Source organism: Erinaceus europaeus, chromosome 3 (assembly GCF_950295315.1).
Source record: "Erinaceus europaeus chromosome 3, mEriEur2.1, whole genome shotgun sequence".
In the NCBI taxonomy this organism is placed as follows: domain Eukaryota; kingdom Metazoa; phylum Chordata; class Mammalia; order Eulipotyphla; family Erinaceidae; genus Erinaceus; species Erinaceus europaeus.
Genome location: NC_080164.1, coordinates 55,781,925 through 55,801,406, shown reverse-complemented (window position 1 = coordinate 55,801,406; position 19,482 = coordinate 55,781,925). Strand labels below are relative to the sequence as shown.

The 19,482-nt window shown below is 40.4% G+C and overlaps 1 protein-coding gene and 1 non-coding gene across 3 annotated transcripts in view; one reads left to right on the top strand and one right to left on the bottom strand.

Moving 5' to 3' along the window:
* Positions 1-1,717: 1,717 nt before the first annotated feature.
* PAPOLG (poly(A) polymerase gamma) overlaps positions 1,718-19,482 on the top strand; it is a 41,099-nt gene continuing 23,334 nt past the window's right edge. For both annotated transcript variants that reach the window (XM_060187226.1, XM_007539641.3), the window contains exons 1-7: positions 1,718-1,954; positions 6,542-6,703; positions 10,698-10,764; positions 12,413-12,494; positions 12,695-12,804; positions 13,724-13,777; positions 18,423-18,534. In XM_060187226.1, the coding sequence (XP_060043209.1) occupies positions 1,938-1,954; positions 6,542-6,703; positions 10,698-10,764; positions 12,413-12,494; positions 12,695-12,804; positions 13,724-13,777; positions 18,423-18,534 (604 nt within the window). In that variant the 5' untranslated portion in view covers positions 1,718-1,937. The remainder of the gene's footprint in view (positions 1,955-6,541; positions 6,704-10,697; positions 10,765-12,412; positions 12,495-12,694; positions 12,805-13,723; positions 13,778-18,422; positions 18,535-19,482) is intronic.
* On the bottom strand, positions 7,483-7,591 carry LOC132537895 (U6 spliceosomal RNA). Its single transcript, XR_009549310.1, has one exon. It is a non-coding gene; the product is annotated as a U6 spliceosomal RNA (small nuclear RNA).

The window sequence follows — 19,482 nt, the reverse complement described above, 5'->3', positions numbered from 1 at the left end:
AAAATAGGCCTACTAGCTATCTACAAAACAGAGACTCCCAAATCTTCATCTGCACTATTCCAGCCTTTAGGTCCATGATTAGTCAGCAATTTGTATAGCTTTATATGTTAACTCTTTTTCAGCTACCAGGTTCCAGTTGCTACCATGATGCCAACTGGACTTCCCTGGACAGATGACCCCACCAATATGTCCTGGAGCTCTGCTTCCTCAGAGCCCTGTACCACTAGGAAAAGAGAGAGAGAGAGGCTGGGAGTATAGATCGACCTGTCAATGCCCATGTTCAGCGGGGAAGCAATTACAGAAGCCAGACCTTCCACTTTCTGCACCCCACAATGACCTTGGCTCCATACTCCCAGAGGGATAAAGAATAGGGAAGCTATCAGGGTAGGGGATGGGATACAGAGCTCTGGTGGTGGGAATTGCACCCCTCTTATCCTATGGTCTTGTCAGTGTTTCCATTTTGTAAATAAATAAATAAATAACTTAGTATTTGAAATTTCTTCTAGACTTTAACATTTTAAAATTTGTTTTCTTATTTTCATTGTCATGCTCACCTGGAACGTGATTTCTATTATTTGAAAGTGTGAGATTTTCTTTTTCTTTTTTCTTTTATCTTTCTTTCTTTCTTTCCACTAGAGCACCACTCAGCTCTAGATTACAATGGCACAGGGAATTAATTAAACCTGAGAGAGACTTCAGAGCCTCAGGCATGAAAGTCTTTAGCATAACCACTATGCTATGTATTCACCAATACTAGAGAAAAGATTAGCATCACTCTGGCACATGCTACACCAGTGATCAAACTCAGAGCCTCATGATTATTCTACCTGATGCACCACCTCCAGGGCCACAAGTGTGAAATTTTCATTAGACCTTGAATTTACCTTCCTCTTGCAAACTGTTTATTAATTTTATCAAACCTCTTTATCTAGAGTATCATGAATCAGAGAGTGAATCAATTAACCTTCAATTTACAATTTCAATTTACAACTTTGCTTTTCCTTGGAATAACTGTAAAGTTATAAATTCCAGGGAATGATGGTGAGTAGGTGGCACAGAGAATAAAGTGTTAGGCTCTCAAGCATGGGGCCCTGACTTCCTACAATGACATTGCACTGTCCAGAGTGATGCTCTGGTTATCTCTCGTTTTTTCATACATAGTTCAATAAATAAATCTTCTTAACATTTTTTTCTGGGTGTGACGTTGGAAGCCTAAGGTAATCTCACTTGGGATTACCTGAGAGGATTTACTACGTTACATAAATCTGAGTCTAATCCAATTGGGATAGTGAGATAGTTAAATTACTATTTGTTAGTAAAAAAAAAAAAGTATATTACAATATTTGTCAGGCAAAGTTTATTGAAATAAAAACATGATATAGGCTCTTTGTTGTTGTTAACAGAGCTCTGGCGTATGGTAGTGCAGGGGGGATTGAACCTGGACTTTGGAGCCTCAACATGAGTCTGTATGCATAACCTTTATGCTATCTGCCCTCCGCCTTATAGGCTCTTATTAGATAAACAAGGATAAAATGTTTCCAAGTTGCCTTCCAAGCCCAGAGACAAAGAGCCCAGAGACAAAAGAGGCCAAACCCTCTGACCAGCTCCAGCAGCCCAAGCCAGAGCCCCCTGGGGCGGGGCCGCGGGAAACTCCCCACCCTCCAGGGAGGAGGCGGGGCCAGGGGCGGAGCCAGGACGGGCGAGGGGCAGGCTGGGAAGTGCCGCCATATTGGCGTCGGCCGCACTGTATTGTCATAAATAGAGCCGGTTTTGTGGTGTATTCACTACTTAGTTGGATGCCCCAGCGGCAGCGAGTGAGAAAGTAAGCGAGTCAGGGAGCTACGAGCGACTGGAGGAAAAGCGGATAGGGAGTGAAAGGGAGAGCACGGACAGACTTCAGAGCGAGAGACACTCGCCTGAGGGAGACGCCGGGCGCGATGAAAGAGATGTCTGGGTAAGTGATGGGGGGGCGGCGGTTGGGCTCCCAGGGCAGAGTCGAGGGCTGGGGCTGCGGGGCCGGGACCCTGCCTCGGTTCCCTGCCCTTCGCTCCCGGGGCCGGAGCTGCTCCCGGGTGTTCTCGCTCCCCATCGCGCCGGGGCTGCAAGGGCATCTCCCCTCCCTTCAGCCGGAGGCTCACCTGGCCGCCCCTGTAGCCGAGCGTCCGGCTGCCCCGCGTCTGAGGGGCCCGCCGCCTCCCTCGGACGGCGATGTGCTGGCGGGGGCGGGGCGGGGGGGGGACGGACGCGTGTGCGGCTGAGGAGAAATTGTCGGTCACTCTCCAGCTGGCCGCCCGCACTCTCCGGAGCTTGTCTGCATTGGCGCAGACAGCCTCCCCTCCCTCACCGTCCGCCCTCCCCTGTCCTCTCTCCCCGGCCGGCTGTCTGCAGGTCGGGTGGGGGTGTGGGTGTGGGTGTGTGTGTGGGTCCCCGAACCCACCACCCCCCGGGCTCCCCGCGGACGCAGAGTGAGGAGGTCTCGAACCCACGGGCTCCCCAGACCGGACCTTCTGCTCACTCTCCCTCCTCCAAGTCAGGAAACGGTTTCTTCTGTACGTGGCAAGATTTGTAGTTACCGTGATTTGGGGGGCGTCTGTTAATGGAGTAATTTAAACAAACCGGGAAAAAAAAAACCCAGCTGAGAATTAGCAAAACATCGGTTGCGTAGTCGCTGACCATCTACCCCAAAGCACAGCCGGCGGTGTGAACACAGCTCCACTTGCAAGGAATTCAGCCTTTCAGATACCTTTCTCTAATCTCTCCTCAGGTCCCTTTCAGCACACACACACAAACACACACACACCCCCGGGCTTCCCACTTTTTCCTGAGTTTGATGTTTATCACTGCAGCATTTTTAAATGTCAACTACTACATATGGAGTGTTATTACTACATGACGTTATTACTACACATGTTGTATGGCGAGGTGACATTATTGCTACGCACGGACTGTTATTACTACAGAGGTATCCGTGCTAACTGGCATTGTTTTGTTTTTTAAGCATCATGCGACTGGTATCACTTTTGCCATTTTACGCCGCTTTCTTTTTAAGGCAACATAGTTAACTCTGAGCTTTGCCCTTGTTAATGTTTCCAAACTTACTACGTCCACTTTAACGACTGTATTGTATTTCATTGTAAGGATGCAACTCAGGTTAGTGACGTTGGTTGTTACTATTGTAATGAGCGAGGTAGAGGCAGATAGACACACACACCAGAGCACTGCTCAGCTCTGGCTTCTTGAGGTGCAGGGGATAGAACTGGTTTCAAAGGTTTTTTTTATATTTTTTTAAATTTTATTGAGGAGTTAAAAGGTTTACATCACAGCTGTTTGCACATGAACACAGTTTCCCAGCTCCGTCTTGCTTGCCCACCTAGATGAAGGTGATTCAGATCCATAAATTTGGAATTTTAGTGTTCATAGAATTCTTGATAGCTATTCCCTCCTAGGCATGCAGATAATAAACATGGAACCAGCGACCTTCGTTATTGTACGTTTACACAGTGATGGAAGGGGAAATCGGTGTTGGAATGCTCTGGAGTTTGGGAGTTTAGAAATGTTGCTTAGTCAGTTCCAGTTGGGTGGTTATACATAATCAGTTTGTTCCATCCTTTACCATACACACACATAAACAATAAATAACAAAACATCACTCTCTTAGAGGTAAAAAATTAAAGAAACTGTATCTTAAACAATTTTTATTTTTTATTTATGTGTTTATTTTTTAAATTTTTACCAGAGCACTGATTAGCTCTGGTTTATGGTGGTGCAGGGATTGAACCTGGGACTTTGGAGCCTCAGGCATGAGTTTCTTTGCCTGACCATTATGCTGTTTACCCCCACCCTTAAATACGTTTTCTACAAAGAAAAAAATAGGAAAGATGTTAGGAGTCACTGGTATTAATGTTTCTTTTGTTTGCTTGAGTCATTCTGGAAGGTACTGTATAGGCCTTTTTTTTTTTTTTCCTTCTATAAGATTTATTTCATGAGAAAGAGAAACCAGAGCATTACCCAGCACAGTGTCAGTCATCTGACCCTGATACTCAGTCGTGTAAGACCTGTATTTGTTGAGCTCTTTCCCCAGTCACCATGTAGACTATTTTGTCTTCTATTTGATCGTCCTTCCTTACTTAATGGTATTGTTAATAACGAAAGAATATCCCTTACTACATGAACTTAGTGATAAGTCAATATTTTGAATAGTTAAAATTCAGAAATACTACCATGTTTTTGTGTTATCATTTGCAGGGCTAGTTTACTCATTTAAAAATACTCTTTGCGATTCTGACTCATGATCTTTCATGAAAGAATGGTGATGACAGATAATAGCACTAGTTATTGTATGTTCTTACTTTACATTTTTTTTAAATATATATATATATATTATATTTATTCCCTTTTTGCTGCCCTTGTTTTATTGTTGTAGTTATTGTTGTTATTGATATTGTTGTTGTTGGATAGGACAGAGAGAAATGGAGAGAAGAGGGGAAGACAGAGGGGAGAGAAAGAGAGACACCTGTAGACCTGCTTCACCACTTGTGAAGCGACTCCCTGCAGTTGGAGAGTTGGGGGCTCAAACAGGGATCCTGATGCATCTTTTTTTTTTTTTTTAATCAGAGCACTGCTTAGCTCTGGCTTATGGTAGTGCAGAGGATTGGACCTTGGAGCCTCAAGTATGAGTTTCTTTGAAGTCTCCTCTGCCCTAAACTTCATTTTTGATCCAGTAATAATTTCCTGATGGGGGGTGGTTAGCATAATGGTTATGCAAAGAGACTCTTATGCCTGAGGCTCCAAAGCTCCAGCTTGAATCTTCCTTCTTCCCCCCCCCCCCCCCACCACCACCACAAACCAGAGCTGAGCAGTGCTCTGGTAAAAAAATAAATAAATAAGAAGTAATTTCCTGTTTATTAGGGTCTTTGGAAGCTGGCTTACATTGTAGTCCATAAAAGGCTGCCATTTAGTGTAAAGAATTGGATTTTAGAGGGTGGGCGATGGCACACCTGGTTGAGTACACATGTTCCAATGCACAAGGACCCAGGTTTGAGTCCCTGGACCCACCTGCAGGGGAAAGCTTTGCAGTGGTGAAGCAGTGCTGCAGGTGCCTCTCTGTCTATCTCCCCTTTCCCTCTTGATTTCTGTCTCTGTCCAACAAGTAAATAAATTGGTTTTTTTTTTTTTTTTTTTTTTTTTAGCTAGAGCACTGCTGAGCTCTGGCTTATGGGGGATGGAGAGGGGAATTGAATCTGGGACCTTGGAGCCTCAGGCATGAGTGTCTTTTTGCATAACCATTATGCTATCTCCCCAGCCCAAGAGCTGAATCATTTTTCAGTGTGAAAATGGTCTGGGTAGCAGCCTAAATGAAAATAATGTCTAGATTCACACACAGAATGTTAGGGCTGTAAAACTCTTACTCAGGTATTTCAACATGGTTTTATTTATTTATTATTTATTTTAATGAGACAAATACCAGAGCTCAACTCTGGCTTATGGTGGTGCAGGGATTGAACCTGATACCTCAGAGCTTCAGGCATGAGAGTCTTTTACATAACCATTATGCCATCTCCCCAACCCTCAACATGGATTCTGTAAGGACAACCCCAGTTGTGATTTGTGTGTGTGTCCAGGGTTATCACGGGCTTATAGTGCAGGCACTATAAATCCACTGCTCTTGGTGGCCATTTTTTCCATTTTATTGGATGGGACAGAGAGAAATCAGGGGGGTGGGGGGAGGGAGAAAGACAGACACCTGCAGACCTGCTTCACTGCCTGTGAAGTTACCCTCCTTGCAGGTGGGGAGCCGGGGGCTTGAACTGGGATACTTACACCAGTCCTTAATCTTTGCACCTTGTGCGCTTAACCCGCTGTGCTACTGTCTGATCCCCAATTTTTTTTAAAAAGAACATTCTTTTCTTTTTTAAAATACTTATTTATTCTTTTTTGTTGCCCTTGTTTCTTATTATTGTAGTTATTCTTGTTATCATTGTTGGATAGGACAGAGAAATGGGGAGAGGAGGGGAAGACAGAGAGAGGGGGAGAGAAAGACACCTGCAGACCTTCTTCACCACTTGTGGGGAGCCAGAGGCTTGAACCGGGATCTTTTAAAAAGAACATTCTAGTGGGTTATTTTTGCTTTCCTGAGGGAAGAAAGTCATTGTTTTAACCTAACACTTTCTTTCAATTTGTTGACTGCTTTTCAAAGATTCAAATGCAGATGATGCTTGACTTGAGTCTGCAAGGTATAGTGGAGGTGGCCTTTGCCTAGCTCTCATTTAAACTCTTTACATTTGAGCTAAGTGGTACTGGCATAGTGGTCCTGATGTCAGCGTATGCTGGTTTAGGCTTTAAAAGACAATCTAGTCATGAAAACTGGGAGGCAATAAGAATAATATTTCATCAAAATAAACATACTACTGTCTTTTTATTCCTAATAAACAAAGTCCTTCCTTGACTCCTGTTACTAACCTTTTATAGTAGCTGGCTTAATATGACTGAATAAAGACTAAATGTATCCTATGAGACTTTTCATATTTTTTCTTTTTAATAGAAACACTGTGCTGGACAGCCAGAATCCACAAAAACATTATGGAATTACCTCTCCGATTAGCTTGGCATGTCCTAAGGAAATTGATCATATTTATACACAAAAGTTAATTGATGCCATGAAACCATTTGGAGTGTTTGAAGATGAGGAAGAATTGAACCACAGGTATGTTCTTTAAAATTGAAAAAACATTTTATAGTACATTATTTAGTTGTTCTACAAATGTATAGTACCTACAGAATTAATGCCTAGGAATATAAAAATGACAAAAAGAAAAATCTTAGACTTTCTAAAGCCTACATTTTAGGTGGACTTTAGGGGGAAGAGATTAACACAATGCTATGTATAACAACTGCTGAGAAAAACAGCTGGGAAGAGTAGAAATTTTAAGTAAAGGCCTCATTGAGAAGGACTTTAGGGAAATTATTAAAGTGATGGAGAGAGTTACATGTATACTTGAGTGAGGGAAGAACATTTTAGGTAGAAGACCTGAGGTAGGAGAGTGTACCTGCTATGTACACAAATATTTTTAAGATTTGTTATTTTTTAGTTACATTGAGTACACACAGTACAATGTAGTGATTTAACCACCCCAGTCCCCACCTGCAGGTTAGGATTGGTTAAGCAGAGCTGCAAGTGCTTCTCTTTCTCGGCCTTTCTCTGTCTCTCTCCCTTCTCAATTTCTCTCTGTCTCTATCCAAAATAAATAAAAGTACTTAAAAAATAAAAATCTTTTATTTTTATTTATTATTGGATAAAGATAGAGAAATTGAGGGGAGAGAGATAGACAGAGACATACTTGCAGCCCTGTTTCACCATTTGTGAAGCTTTCCCCCTGTAGGTGGGGACCAGGGGCTTGAACCTGGGTCCTTGTACACTGTAGTGTGTGCACTTAACTAAGTGTGCCACCGCATGCCCATCCTCCCCACAAAAAGACCATTTTGAAAAATATGGGATGCTTCACAAATATGTCATCTTTGCACAGGGGCCATGCTAATCTTTGCTTTCTTCCTATTTTAGAAGACTTACATGATCTACTCTTTTTTTTTTTAATTTAATTTAAATTTAGTATATGTGCTGCTGAAGTGAGCACCATTTATTTTTAAATTTATTTATAAGAGCGCTAGGAGAAGAGAAAACTAGAGCCACTCTGGAATATGTTATGCTGGAGATAGAACTGTGGACTTCATACCTGAGTCTAATGCTTTATTCACAGTGCCACCTCCTAGCCACAAAACTTTAATATTATTTATTTTTATTTATTCCCTTTTGTTGCCCTTGTTGTTTTATTGTTGTAGTTATTATTGTTGTCATCATTGTTGAATAGGACAGAGAGAAATGGAGAGAGGAGGAGAAGACAGAGAGGAGAAAGACGCCTGCAGACCTGTTTCACTGCCTGTGAAGCGACTCCCCTGCAGGTGGGGAGCCGGGGGCTCGAACCGGAATCCTTCGCTGGTCCTTGTGCTTTGCGCCACGAGCACTTAACCCGCTACACTACCACCCGACTCACAATTTTATTTTTATATGATAGAACAGAGAAATTGTCAGAAGAGGGAGGGAAGAGAGAGAAACACCTGAAGCACTGCTTTCTCTGCTTATGAAGCTTCCCTCCTGTCAGTGGAGATCAGTGGCTTGAACCTGGCTGAGCTCAGTTCTGTTGTTTATTAATGAGAGCAAGAGAGAGAATCAGAGCATCACTCTAGCACTTTGATGCCAGGGATTAAACTTGTAACTTCATGCTTGTAGGTCTGTTCCTCTAGTCACTGTGCTACTTCCTGCGCCACTTAAATGATGTATTTAAATAATAATAACATTACAGGTAACCTGAATTTCTATTTTTTTCTTTTCTTTTTTTTTTTTTTTTCTTCTTCTTTACCAGAGCATTGCTCAGCTCTGGTTTATGTAGTGTTGAGGAGGATTGAACCTGGGACTTTGGAGCCTCAGACATGAGAGTCTGTTTGCATAACCATAATGCTGTCTACTCCTCCCCCCCCAACCACCTGCCCATATCCAGAATTTCTAAAGCAATGAATATACAGAATATTGCCTTGGAGGATAAAGTTACTTAGAGCCTTATAAGGTTTTTGAATATCATGATTTTTACTTTAAAACGGGAAGCAGTTAGGGATTTGAGCAGAAGACTTACATGATCTACTCTTTTTTAAAAAAATTTAATTATGAACAAGTCCATTGGATAAGAGGGGTATAGTTCCACACAATTCTCACCACCAGAGTTCTCCTTCCCACCCCCTTCATTGGAAGCTTTCCTATTTTTTTTTTAAATTTTATTTATTTGTTGGATACAGATAGAAATCGAAAGGGAAGGGGAGGGGTAGAGAGGGTGAGAGACAGAGAGACACCTGCAGCACTGCTTCACCACTTGTGAAGCTTTCCCCCTGCAGCTGGGGACTGGGGGCTTGAAGCTGGGTTCTTGCACACTGTAACATGTGTGCTCAACCAGGTGCACCACCACTCAGCCCAGAGTTTTCCTATTTTTTACTCATGTTTTAATGCTGGCTACTTTATTAATAGTTGAGGATCAAGGGCAGAAGTTAAGAAAGTAGTTAGGAGGTTGCTACAGTAACTTAGGGAGGAAATGATGATGACTGGAACTGGTGGATGGAATGGCAGTAGAAGTGATAAGTGAAAGAATTCTAGATAAGAGAGAAGTTAAGGATGATGCCATACATAGTTTTTATCCTCAGCACCTTGAAGAATGGAATTCTATTACCTGTGGGAGGCTGAGGAAGAAGTGAGTTTGAACAGATGGGAATGTCAGCTTTTCATGTGTTATCTTTGAGATGCTTAAAATTTACTTATTTATTTTTTTTACCAGAGCATTACTTAGCTCTGGCTTATGGTGTTGCAGGGAACTGAACCTGGATCTTCAGATTGGAGCCTCAGGCTTAAGCATCTCTTTCTCTGTCTCTTTCTTTTTTCCTGTCTCTCTTTTCTCTCTCTCTCTCAACCAGAGCACTGATCAGCCCTGGCTTCTGGTGCAACAAGGGATTGAACCTGGGACATTGGAGCCTCAGACTTTTTTTTTCCTTTTATTTATAAAAAGGAAACACTGACAAAACCATAGGATAAGAGGGGTACAACTCCACACAATTCCCACCACCAGAACTCCGTATCCCATCCCCTAGGAGCTTCAGACTTGAGAATCTCTTTGCATAACTATTATGCTGTCTACCCTTGCTCCTTCTTTTTTTAATGTTTATTTATTCCCTTTTGTTGCCCTTGTTTTATTGTAGTTGTTGTTATTGATGTCATCGTTGTTGGATAGGTCAGAGAGAAATGGAGAGAGGAGAGGAAGACAGAGGGGGAGAGAAAGAGAGACACCTGCAGACCTGCTTCACTGCCTGTGGAGTGACTCCCCTGTAGGTGGGGAGCCAGGGCTCAAACCGGGGTCCTTACACTGGTCCTTGTGCTTGGAGCCATGTGTGCTTAATCCGCTGGGCTACCACCCAACCCCTACCCCCTTTTAAGTAGGATGTAGGTATGCCATTGGTTGCAAATCTTTTTTTAATGTCAAATTGATTATATTAAGTAATAGTTCAAAAAATTAGCTAATAGTGACCTGTAAGTTGGTGCAGCAAATAAAGTGTTAGATTCTCAAGCCCAAGGTCCCAAATTTGATCCCTGGCATCATATATGCCAGAGTGAAAAAAATGTTGTAATTATCTAAAGATCTACCATTATTGGCAGTGAAAATGTTAATGGCTATTATTACCACACTGAAATAATGTTCCATCCTAAAATCAAGAAAGCTGGCAATTCAGTTGGTCTACTGAAGCCTTATTGAAGGTGATTTTTATTTTATTAGGCTTTTTGAATTTTGAAACTATGTAGATCAAAAGTCAAAATATTACTACATTTATGTGTTTACCCTAGCACCAATGCAAAGGTACTGCTTATATGTTTAATTGTTTTTTAAAATACCATTTTTAATTTTTATTTGTTTTTTGTAATTTCTTTATTGGGGGAATTGATGTTTTACATTTGTCAGTAAATACAATAGTTTGTACATGCATAACATTTCTCAGTTTTCCACATAATAATATAATGCCACTACATCCTCTGTCACCCTTTTTGGACCTGTACATTTTGGACTGTACCTTTTTTTTTTTTTTTTTAATTTACTGCATTTTTTTTATAGGCTGGTTGTTCTTGGCAAATTGAACACTTTAGTAAAAGAATGGATTTCTGATGTCAGTGAGAGTAAGGTAAGACTAAACTCCTTTGAATTCATACTTTAATTATGTCATGGTCATTAATCTTGGTAATATGCAAGGATTGAGAATAATGTGAAATACACTGAAATTTGGATTGGTAGTAAACAGGTTTAACACCTGAGTCTCAAAATAGATAAACTTCTCCACAAAGATGGCCATTGTCTGCCTATAATTACACATAATGTCTTGGCTTGGTCATTTTTAATGGAACAAAATTTAAATATCAGGAGATTTTATCTAAAAAGATAGATTTCAGACTTAGTGAAATATCCCATCTGACAAATGGGCCTGCCTTTGTGCAAGGCAGGAAGAGGTTTGAATGGCAAAACAGCACACTTATCAGAGCAAGTTATTTTGTTGGCACTGTGGGACTTGAATAGAATTGAGTCTTCTGCCATCCAGTTTCTTTTAACTTACTATCATTTCTTGACTTTTGCATCATAATACTGTCACTTATTGATCAGGCTGTATAGCTTCTTTATTTTTAAACAAATTTGCTTCCTTTCCCTAGAAAAGATTAGCATAATTCAACTCTGGCTTTGTATTGGTGCTGGGGATTGAACTTAGAACCTCTGGGCATTAGGCATGAAAGTCTGATACAATGCAACTACTGCTATCTTCCCAGCCCAGTTTCTTTTAAAAATATGTGTAATTTATTTACATCAGAGCACTGCTCAGTTCTTATTATGATGGTTGTGAAGCCTCAGGCATGAAAGTATTCCCAGCCCAATTTCCCTTTTTTTTTTTTGCCTTCAAGTATATCACTGAGGCTCGGTGCTGCTCCTGGTGATCATTTTTTTTCTATTTTATAGGACAGAGAGAAATTGAGAGGGGAAAATAGGAAGGGAGATAGAAACCTGCATACAGACCTACTTCACTTGTAAAGTGGAACCCCTGTGGGTGGGGAGTGGGGGCTTGAACCCAAATCCTTCCCTGGGTCTTTGTGTGTACTTAATCAGGTACACATACCTCCCACCCCGATTCTTGTTATGTAATATTTTGTTACTTGCATGACTATCAGCTCCTAAAACATAGATGTTTACAAGCCCTCAATATAAAAAAGTTTTTCATTAGACTTTATTATTTTATTTTTATAGAGACAGAAAAATTGAGAGGGAATGGGAATAGGGAGAAAGGGAGACTCCTGCAGTACTGCTTCACTTCTTGTGAAATTTTCTACCCCTATAGGTGGGGATCCAGGGCTCAAACATGGATCCTTGCATATTATAATGTGCACTCTACCAGTTAATGCCACCACCTGCTCCTGCGCCCGCCCCTGCCCCTGCCCCTCCGCCTCTCCCCCCTTTTGCCACTAGGATTCTTATTGGGGCTTTGTTCCAGCACTACAAATCCACTGCTTAGGGCAGCTGTTTTTTCCTCAACTCTCTATCCCTTTCTATTATACTTGATAGGACAGAGAGGTATTTATGTTTGGGGGTGGGGAATAGAGAGGAAGAAACACCTGCAGACCTGCTTCACTACTCAAGAAGCTCCTACTGCAGGTGGAGGTGGAGGCTCAAACCTGGGTCTTTGCATATATTAACATGTGCTCCTAACCTGACAAAAAGGAGGTGGGGTTGGTTAAGAGGTGACACAGTACTTTATCCAATTGGATATATATGTTTGTTTTTTATTTTAGAACCTCCCACCTTCTGTTGTGGCTACTGTTGGTGGTAAAATTTTCACATTTGGATCCTATAGACTTGGTGTGCACACAAAAGGTAACTATTTTTCTATGATAAGAACTTTGAGTAACTCCTATTTGTTGTTTACTGTTAGAAAATACAGAAGGAAAAAGAATCCTATTATTTCACTATTTAGCTAATCGTTGTCAACAGTATTTGCACTCATACATGCCTGCATATATTTCAACTAATATACATATTTAGTATATTGTAGTTAATACATACTTTATTTGTAGGGGCTGACATTGATGCACTTTGTGTGGCTCCAAGACATGTGGAAAGATCTGATTTCTTTCAGTCGTTTTTTGAAAAATTAAAACATCAAGATGGAATTAGAAATTTAAGGGTAAGTATGCTGTAATATTTTATTTTTTTGAGGGTGGAGGTAGATAGCATAATGGTTATGCAAAGAGACTTTCATGTCTGAGGCTTTGAAGTGCCAAGTTCATTCCCCCACACCACCATAAACCTGAGCTGAGCAGTGCTTTGGTTAAAAAAAGATTCATATTTGATATTTTGAATGTGTCCTATTCAACAATGATGACATCAGCAACAACAGTAATAATTATAACAATAAAACAAGGGCAACAAAAGGGAAAATTTAAAAAAATTTAAAAAGCTGTATAATATTTTGATGTCTGGGAATGGAGACAATCGAGAATTTGATGGGATTGGCGTATTAGAGGAAGTTCATAAAGCCATTTCTACTAAATTAATCTAAACCATATTGACAGATTTTGTCTTTTGACAGGTTAGCCATCAGTTTATTTACATGTTTATTTAAATTATTATTTTTACCAGAGCATTGCTCAGCCCTGGCAAATGGTGTTTGTTTTTGTTGTTGTTGTTGTTTCATTTTCTTCCTAGAGCACTACTTACCTCTGGCTTATGGTGGTGTGGGGGGGTTTGAACCTGGCACATTGGAGCCTTAGACATGAGAGTCTCTTTGCATAACCATTACACTATCTTCTCTACCCTAGCCATCAATTTATATTTTAACATCTGACACTAAATTAGAACTACTCAGTTTTCATTTGAAGCCCAAGCAATAATAGGTACACAGGTATTAGCAGTTCTTCCTGCTAGATGACTATCATCACTAGATATTTTGTGTATATATTACAAAGTATAGTCCTTATCTATAATATAAAACATTTTATTTTTCACCTTGGGTTGAAATATAGTTCTCAAACAATTTACATTATTGACAGAAAGGGTAGATTAAGAATAAGATCTTATGTAATTATTGTTTTCCTCTTTTGTAGGCTGTAGAAGATGCCTTTGTACCTGTTATAAAATTTGAATTTGATGGTATTGAGGTAAGTCTTTAGTATTTTTCCTACTTCACAATTGAACTGCTTTTCTTTCAGTTTTAAAAATATTAGACTTACATAGACATGTATTTCAAATTAAATGATTTTTTTTTTCTTGTGGAGCAGAGGTCTTTCACATGCATGATAATTACTGATCCCAACCAGTAACAGCAACAACCACTATAATTACTATTGTTCAACTATTATTCAGAAAGAGAGAGAGATATTATGCACTGGTGCTTCCTCATACCATGGTACTTTCACCTGGTGCTGAGTCTCAAGTCTAGGCTATGTGCTTGGCAAGATATATACCGTAGTGGGTGAACTATCTCTTCAGGACTTAGTCTTTCACTTTATTCACTTCTGTGTCTTTATTTATTTTAGTGAAAGAGAGATACAGAAAGGAAGACACAGAGAAAGACCAAAGCACTGCTCAGGTGTGGCTTGTGGTGGTACTGGCGATTGAACCAGGAGCCTAGTGCTTTAGGCATGAGGGTCTTTTGCATAACCATTATGCTGTCTACCTATCCTTCTCTTGACTTTCTTACCAGAAAAAAATGACCCAAGCTCCATACTTTTGAGGGTTTGACACATGGATGCAGTTTCATTATGCACCAGAACCCCCAAAGTTCTCTTTCACTCCTCCCTCTCCCACCATCCCAGAGTCTTTTTAATGCAGTACACCTTGTCTACACATTTTACTTTTCATTCTCCCTCCCTGTGCGTGTATATTAAGTCCATTTATAAGTGAGATCATTAATTATTTGTTCTCCCTTTGACTTAATTTGCTTAAGATGATATTTTCAAGTTCTATCTAAGATGATGCAAAGGAAATGACTTCAGTTTTTAACAACTGAGTAGTATTTCATCAGGTATATATACCATAGTTGTTTTTTTTTTTTTAATAATTTATTTATTTATTCATGAGTAAGATAGGAGAGAAAGAACCAGACATCACTCTGTTACATGTGCTGCCGGGGATTGAACTCAGGACCTCATGGTTGACAATACAATACGCCACCTCTTGGACCATCATAGTTTTTTTTAGATACTCATTTGACATATGACATTTGGCCAGTCTCCAAATCTTAGTCCCCTGATTTTTATACATAATTTGCTTTTTTAGTATTTTATTTAATTACTCATTTATTGGATAGAGACAGAAACTGAGATGGAAGGAGGAGATAGAGAGGGGGAGAGAAAGACACCAGCACTGCTTCATCACTGATGAAGCTTCCCCCTTGCAGGTAGGAAATGAGGTCTTGAACCTGGGTAACATATACATGGTAACATGTACACTTGACCAAGTGCACCACCACCCAGCCCCTGTACACACTTTTCTTATTCCCATAATCTCTTTATAACTTTGGATAGAATTATTCAAGTATTTTACATTATTATCATAGTATAAATAGTGTTTAGAACTAAATGCAAAATGTATACCATTCTTTGTTATGTGACATTTTGTTTCTTGGGAGTTAATAATTGTTTTGTGTGCTTGAGTTTTACATTTACTCAGACCTATTCTCTTCCATTTTCCTAAATCTTTGGGTTTAGATGCTTCAGATATTCTGTCCCTATTAATTTCTCTGTGGGGGAGGGGGGTATCACACTGAATCTTCATACTTGCTCTATTTACCATTGAATTCTGTTTTGGACTATATATATATATATATATATATATATATATATATATATATATATATATATGAGCCTACCTATCTCATCTTGAGGATGAAAGAGAGAATCTAATTTTATTTATTTATTTACTCATTTCCAGACCACTGCTCAGTTGGTTTCTGATGGTTCAGGGAGTTGAACCTGGGACTTTGGAGCCTCGGGCATGAGAGTCTTTTTACATTATGCTATCTACCCCACCCAACTTTTCCTTACTATAATTATATTTCTTTGCTTCCCACCTTTCAAGATTCCACCACTCCTAGTGGACTCCTTTTCCTCCCCCCCCCCCCCCCTTCGGAGAAGGAGAGGGAGAAAGGTAGAGAGGAGTCACCCATAGCACCATTCCACTGCTCATGAAGCTCTTCCCCTTTGTATGCTGATATATTGAACCCTCTGCCTAGAGAGCTATCTTTCAACTCCTAAGTTTCTTTTCATTTACTACTTTCATTTTAATGAAACTTCAGTAGCTTCCTGAGAGAAAGCATAAATTTTGTGATCTTGTATATCTAGAACTGTATTCTGTCCTGACACTAAGTCACTAAGAATAGAGCTCTAAGTGGAAAATAATGACTTTCAGAATTTTGAAGGCTTTGCTTCATTATGTTCTAGTGTCTTATGCTGTATTGAGAAATGTGTGATCCTGGGGGCCAGGCTGTGGTGCAACGAGTTAAGCACATATGAAGCACAAGGATCCCTGTTCAAGCCCCCCAGAATCCCCACCTGCAGGGGTGTCACTTCACAAGCGGTGAAGTAGGTCTGCAAGTGTCTGTCTTTCTCCCCCCCTTTTAAAAAAATAGTCTTTTTTTAAATATTTATTTAGTCTCTTGTTGCCCTTGTTTTATTGTTATAGTTATTATTGTTGTTCTTGATGTCTTCATTATTGGGAGAACAGAGAAATGGAGAGAGTAGGGGAAGACAGGGTGGAGAAAAAGACAGACATCTGCAGACCTGTTTCACCGCCTGTGAAGCAACCCCCCTGCAGGTGGGGAGCCAGGGGCTCGAACCAGGATCCTTCCGCTGGTCATTGTGCTTTGCGCCACGTGTGCTTCCCCCCCCTCTTTTTTTTTTAACCAGAGCACTGCTCAGCTCAAGTTTATGGTGGTGTGGGGGATTGAACCTGGGTATGTTGGAGACTCAGGCATGAGAGTCTCTTTGCATAACCATTGCTTTTTTTACCCACTTCTCCCATCTCTATCTTTCACTCTTCTCTTTCAATTTCTCTCTGTCCTATTCAATAATATTTTTTTAATTCACTTTTTATTTAAGAAAGGATAAATTAACAAAACCATAGGGTAGGAGGGGTACAACTCCACACAATGCCCACCACCCAATCTCCATATCCCATCCCCTCCCCTGATAGCTTTCCCATTCTCTATCCCTCTGGGAGCATGGACCCAGGGTCATTGTGGGTTGTAGAAGGTGGAAGGTCTGGCTTCTTTAATTGCTTCCCCGCTGAACATGGACGTTGACTGGTCCATGTTTAAAGTTAAAAATTAAAAGAAAAAAAAAAAACCAGGAAAAAAATGACTTCTAGGAGCAGTGTATTCATAGTATAGGCACTGAGCCCCAGTGATAACCCTGGAGGCAAAAAAAAAAAAAAAAAAAGAATGCGTGATGCTGTTTTGATTGTACGAGGACCTGGTTTGTCTCAGTAGAAACTTGAGTGTTTTTTTTCCCCCAAGTCTTTATAGTTGTAAGCTTTATGATACTGTATTTTGATACGCCTTTTTGCTCACCAAAGATGGTGTGTTTATTAGTGAGAGAGACAGGGAGAAGAAACACGAGAGTATCACTCTGACACATGCAATATCAGAGATCAAACTTGGGACTCTAGCCACTACACTACCTCCCAGAGGCCTCTTATGTAGGGGGCAAGGGGAGAGGGTGAGGGAGAGAGAGACCAGAATTGCTCAGTTTTGGCAGATTTTAGTGTCAGGGATTGAGGACTTCTGGGGCCTCAGACACAAATATCTGGTGCATTATCTATGCACTATCTCCCTGCTCCTGTGTCTGTTCCTTTTACAAGTAAATAACCTATGCTATCTACTCTTGACAGTTTGGAAGGTGGTAAAAGGATAAAGTATCAGAGTCTCAAGTGTGTGGTCCAGGAAGCACATAACCTGAGTGGTGCTCTAGTTCTCGGGGGCAGGGGGTGACTCTTCTGGTAGAGCTCACACTTTACTATGCACAAGGACCTGGGTTTGAGCTTTCTGTCACCACATGGGAGCACCACACCAAAGAGGAAGGGAAGCTTTATGAGTGGTTAAACAGTAATATGGTATCTCTCCCCCTTCCCCTTTTCCTCTCTCCTCCTCCCCCTCCCCTTTCCTTTCTATCTGAAAAAGGGGGAAAACTCACCATCTTGGGAATGGTAGAATTGTGCAGGCACAAAACACCAGTGAGCTTTGGCGGCAAAGAAATGATAAATTGCATTTAAGCTTGGAAACACCTGTTCTTCAGTTCTGCAAATTGAATTTTTTTTAATTTTAGCATTTTCCCCCTTTATTATTTTTATTGGTTAGAGACAGCCAGAAATTAGAGAGTAGGGGAAGATCGAGAGGGAGAGAGACAACTGCAGCCTTGCTTCCCCACTTGCAATACTTTTCCCCTGCAGGTGGGGGCTGTGGGTTTGAACCCTGTCCCTTGCACATTGTAACATGTACACTCAACCAGGTGTGCCATTGCCTGGCCCCTTGTTTTCTTTTCTCTGTACCCTAACATTTGTATACTAGATCTCTTTAATTGCCTTTACTTTGTCCTATTGGCATATGCCTTTTTAAGCAAAAATTTTACTATCATTTTAATGGGGTTCAGGAGGGAATGAATGTAAATGTAAGTTGGATCTGCCATCTTTATCTAAAAGTGCACTGACAGTTTTGTCTTTTTTGAAGTGGAGATGGGGAAATGGATTAGAAGAAAAAGTAACGTTTTTGCTTTGTTCTCCCCCCCCCTTTTTGGATCCTTCTTAAAGATTGATTTGGTCTTTGCAAGACTGGCAATACAAACTGTATCAGATAATTTAGATCTAAGAGATGACTCTCGACTGAGAAGCCTTGATATAAGATGTATTCGCAGCCTAAATGGTAAGCTAAAATGAAGTCCCTGATAACAAACTTGAAAACAATTACACAGAGATCTTGAAGAACATTTAATAATGAACTTTTGTTTTTTAAGGGATTTAACTAAATTCGCTTTTAAGTGATGTATTTTTGTTTGTATAAAAATAATTGACCATATTTTAGTGTCTTACAAAACACAGATTGTTACATTTTTAATAGTGGTTCTTAAATGGTCTCGGGACCCCCTTACCCTCGAGAAATTGAGGACCCCAAACAGCTTCTGTATATGTGTCCTATATCTTTCAATAGTTATAGTAGAAATGTAATAGAAGACAGTAGATTCTCATTTCTCAATCTCATACTATGTTATGTTGATTGAAATAAAGTCTTCTGTGGGGGGTGGCTTTCCTGGTAGAGCTCACACTTTACTATGCACAAGGACCTGGGTTTGCACATTCAATCACCACATCGGAGTACCACAAAAGGAAGAAAATTTAGCCTTTTAAAAATATGTAATTGGAAATGGGTTTTACTGTTCTGAATCAGTAATTTTTGGTTTTCCTTTCTCTGTCTCACTGTCTTCTCCCTCCCTTCATTCATTCCTCTTTCCTTATTTCCTTCCAGGTAGGGGGTTGGGGGAAGGGGAAGAAATACCACAGAATGAGGATGCTTCTACTAGTGCAGTGAGAACAAAGGCTTGAACCTGGGTTGTTTGCATGGCAAAACAGGTGCACCTGCAACACTGCTTCACTTGTGAAGCTTTCCCCCTTTGCAGGTGGGGACCAGAGAGGCCTGAACCTGCATCTTTGGCATATAGTAATGTGTATGTCCAACCCAGTGACGTTTTCTTTTCTTCTTTTTAGCAGCTCTGTTATAACTATGTACTATAAAATGAGATAACTATGTACTATAAAATGCATTCTTTTTAGTTGTACAATTAAGTAGTATTTAGTATTCACTGAGCTAGACATC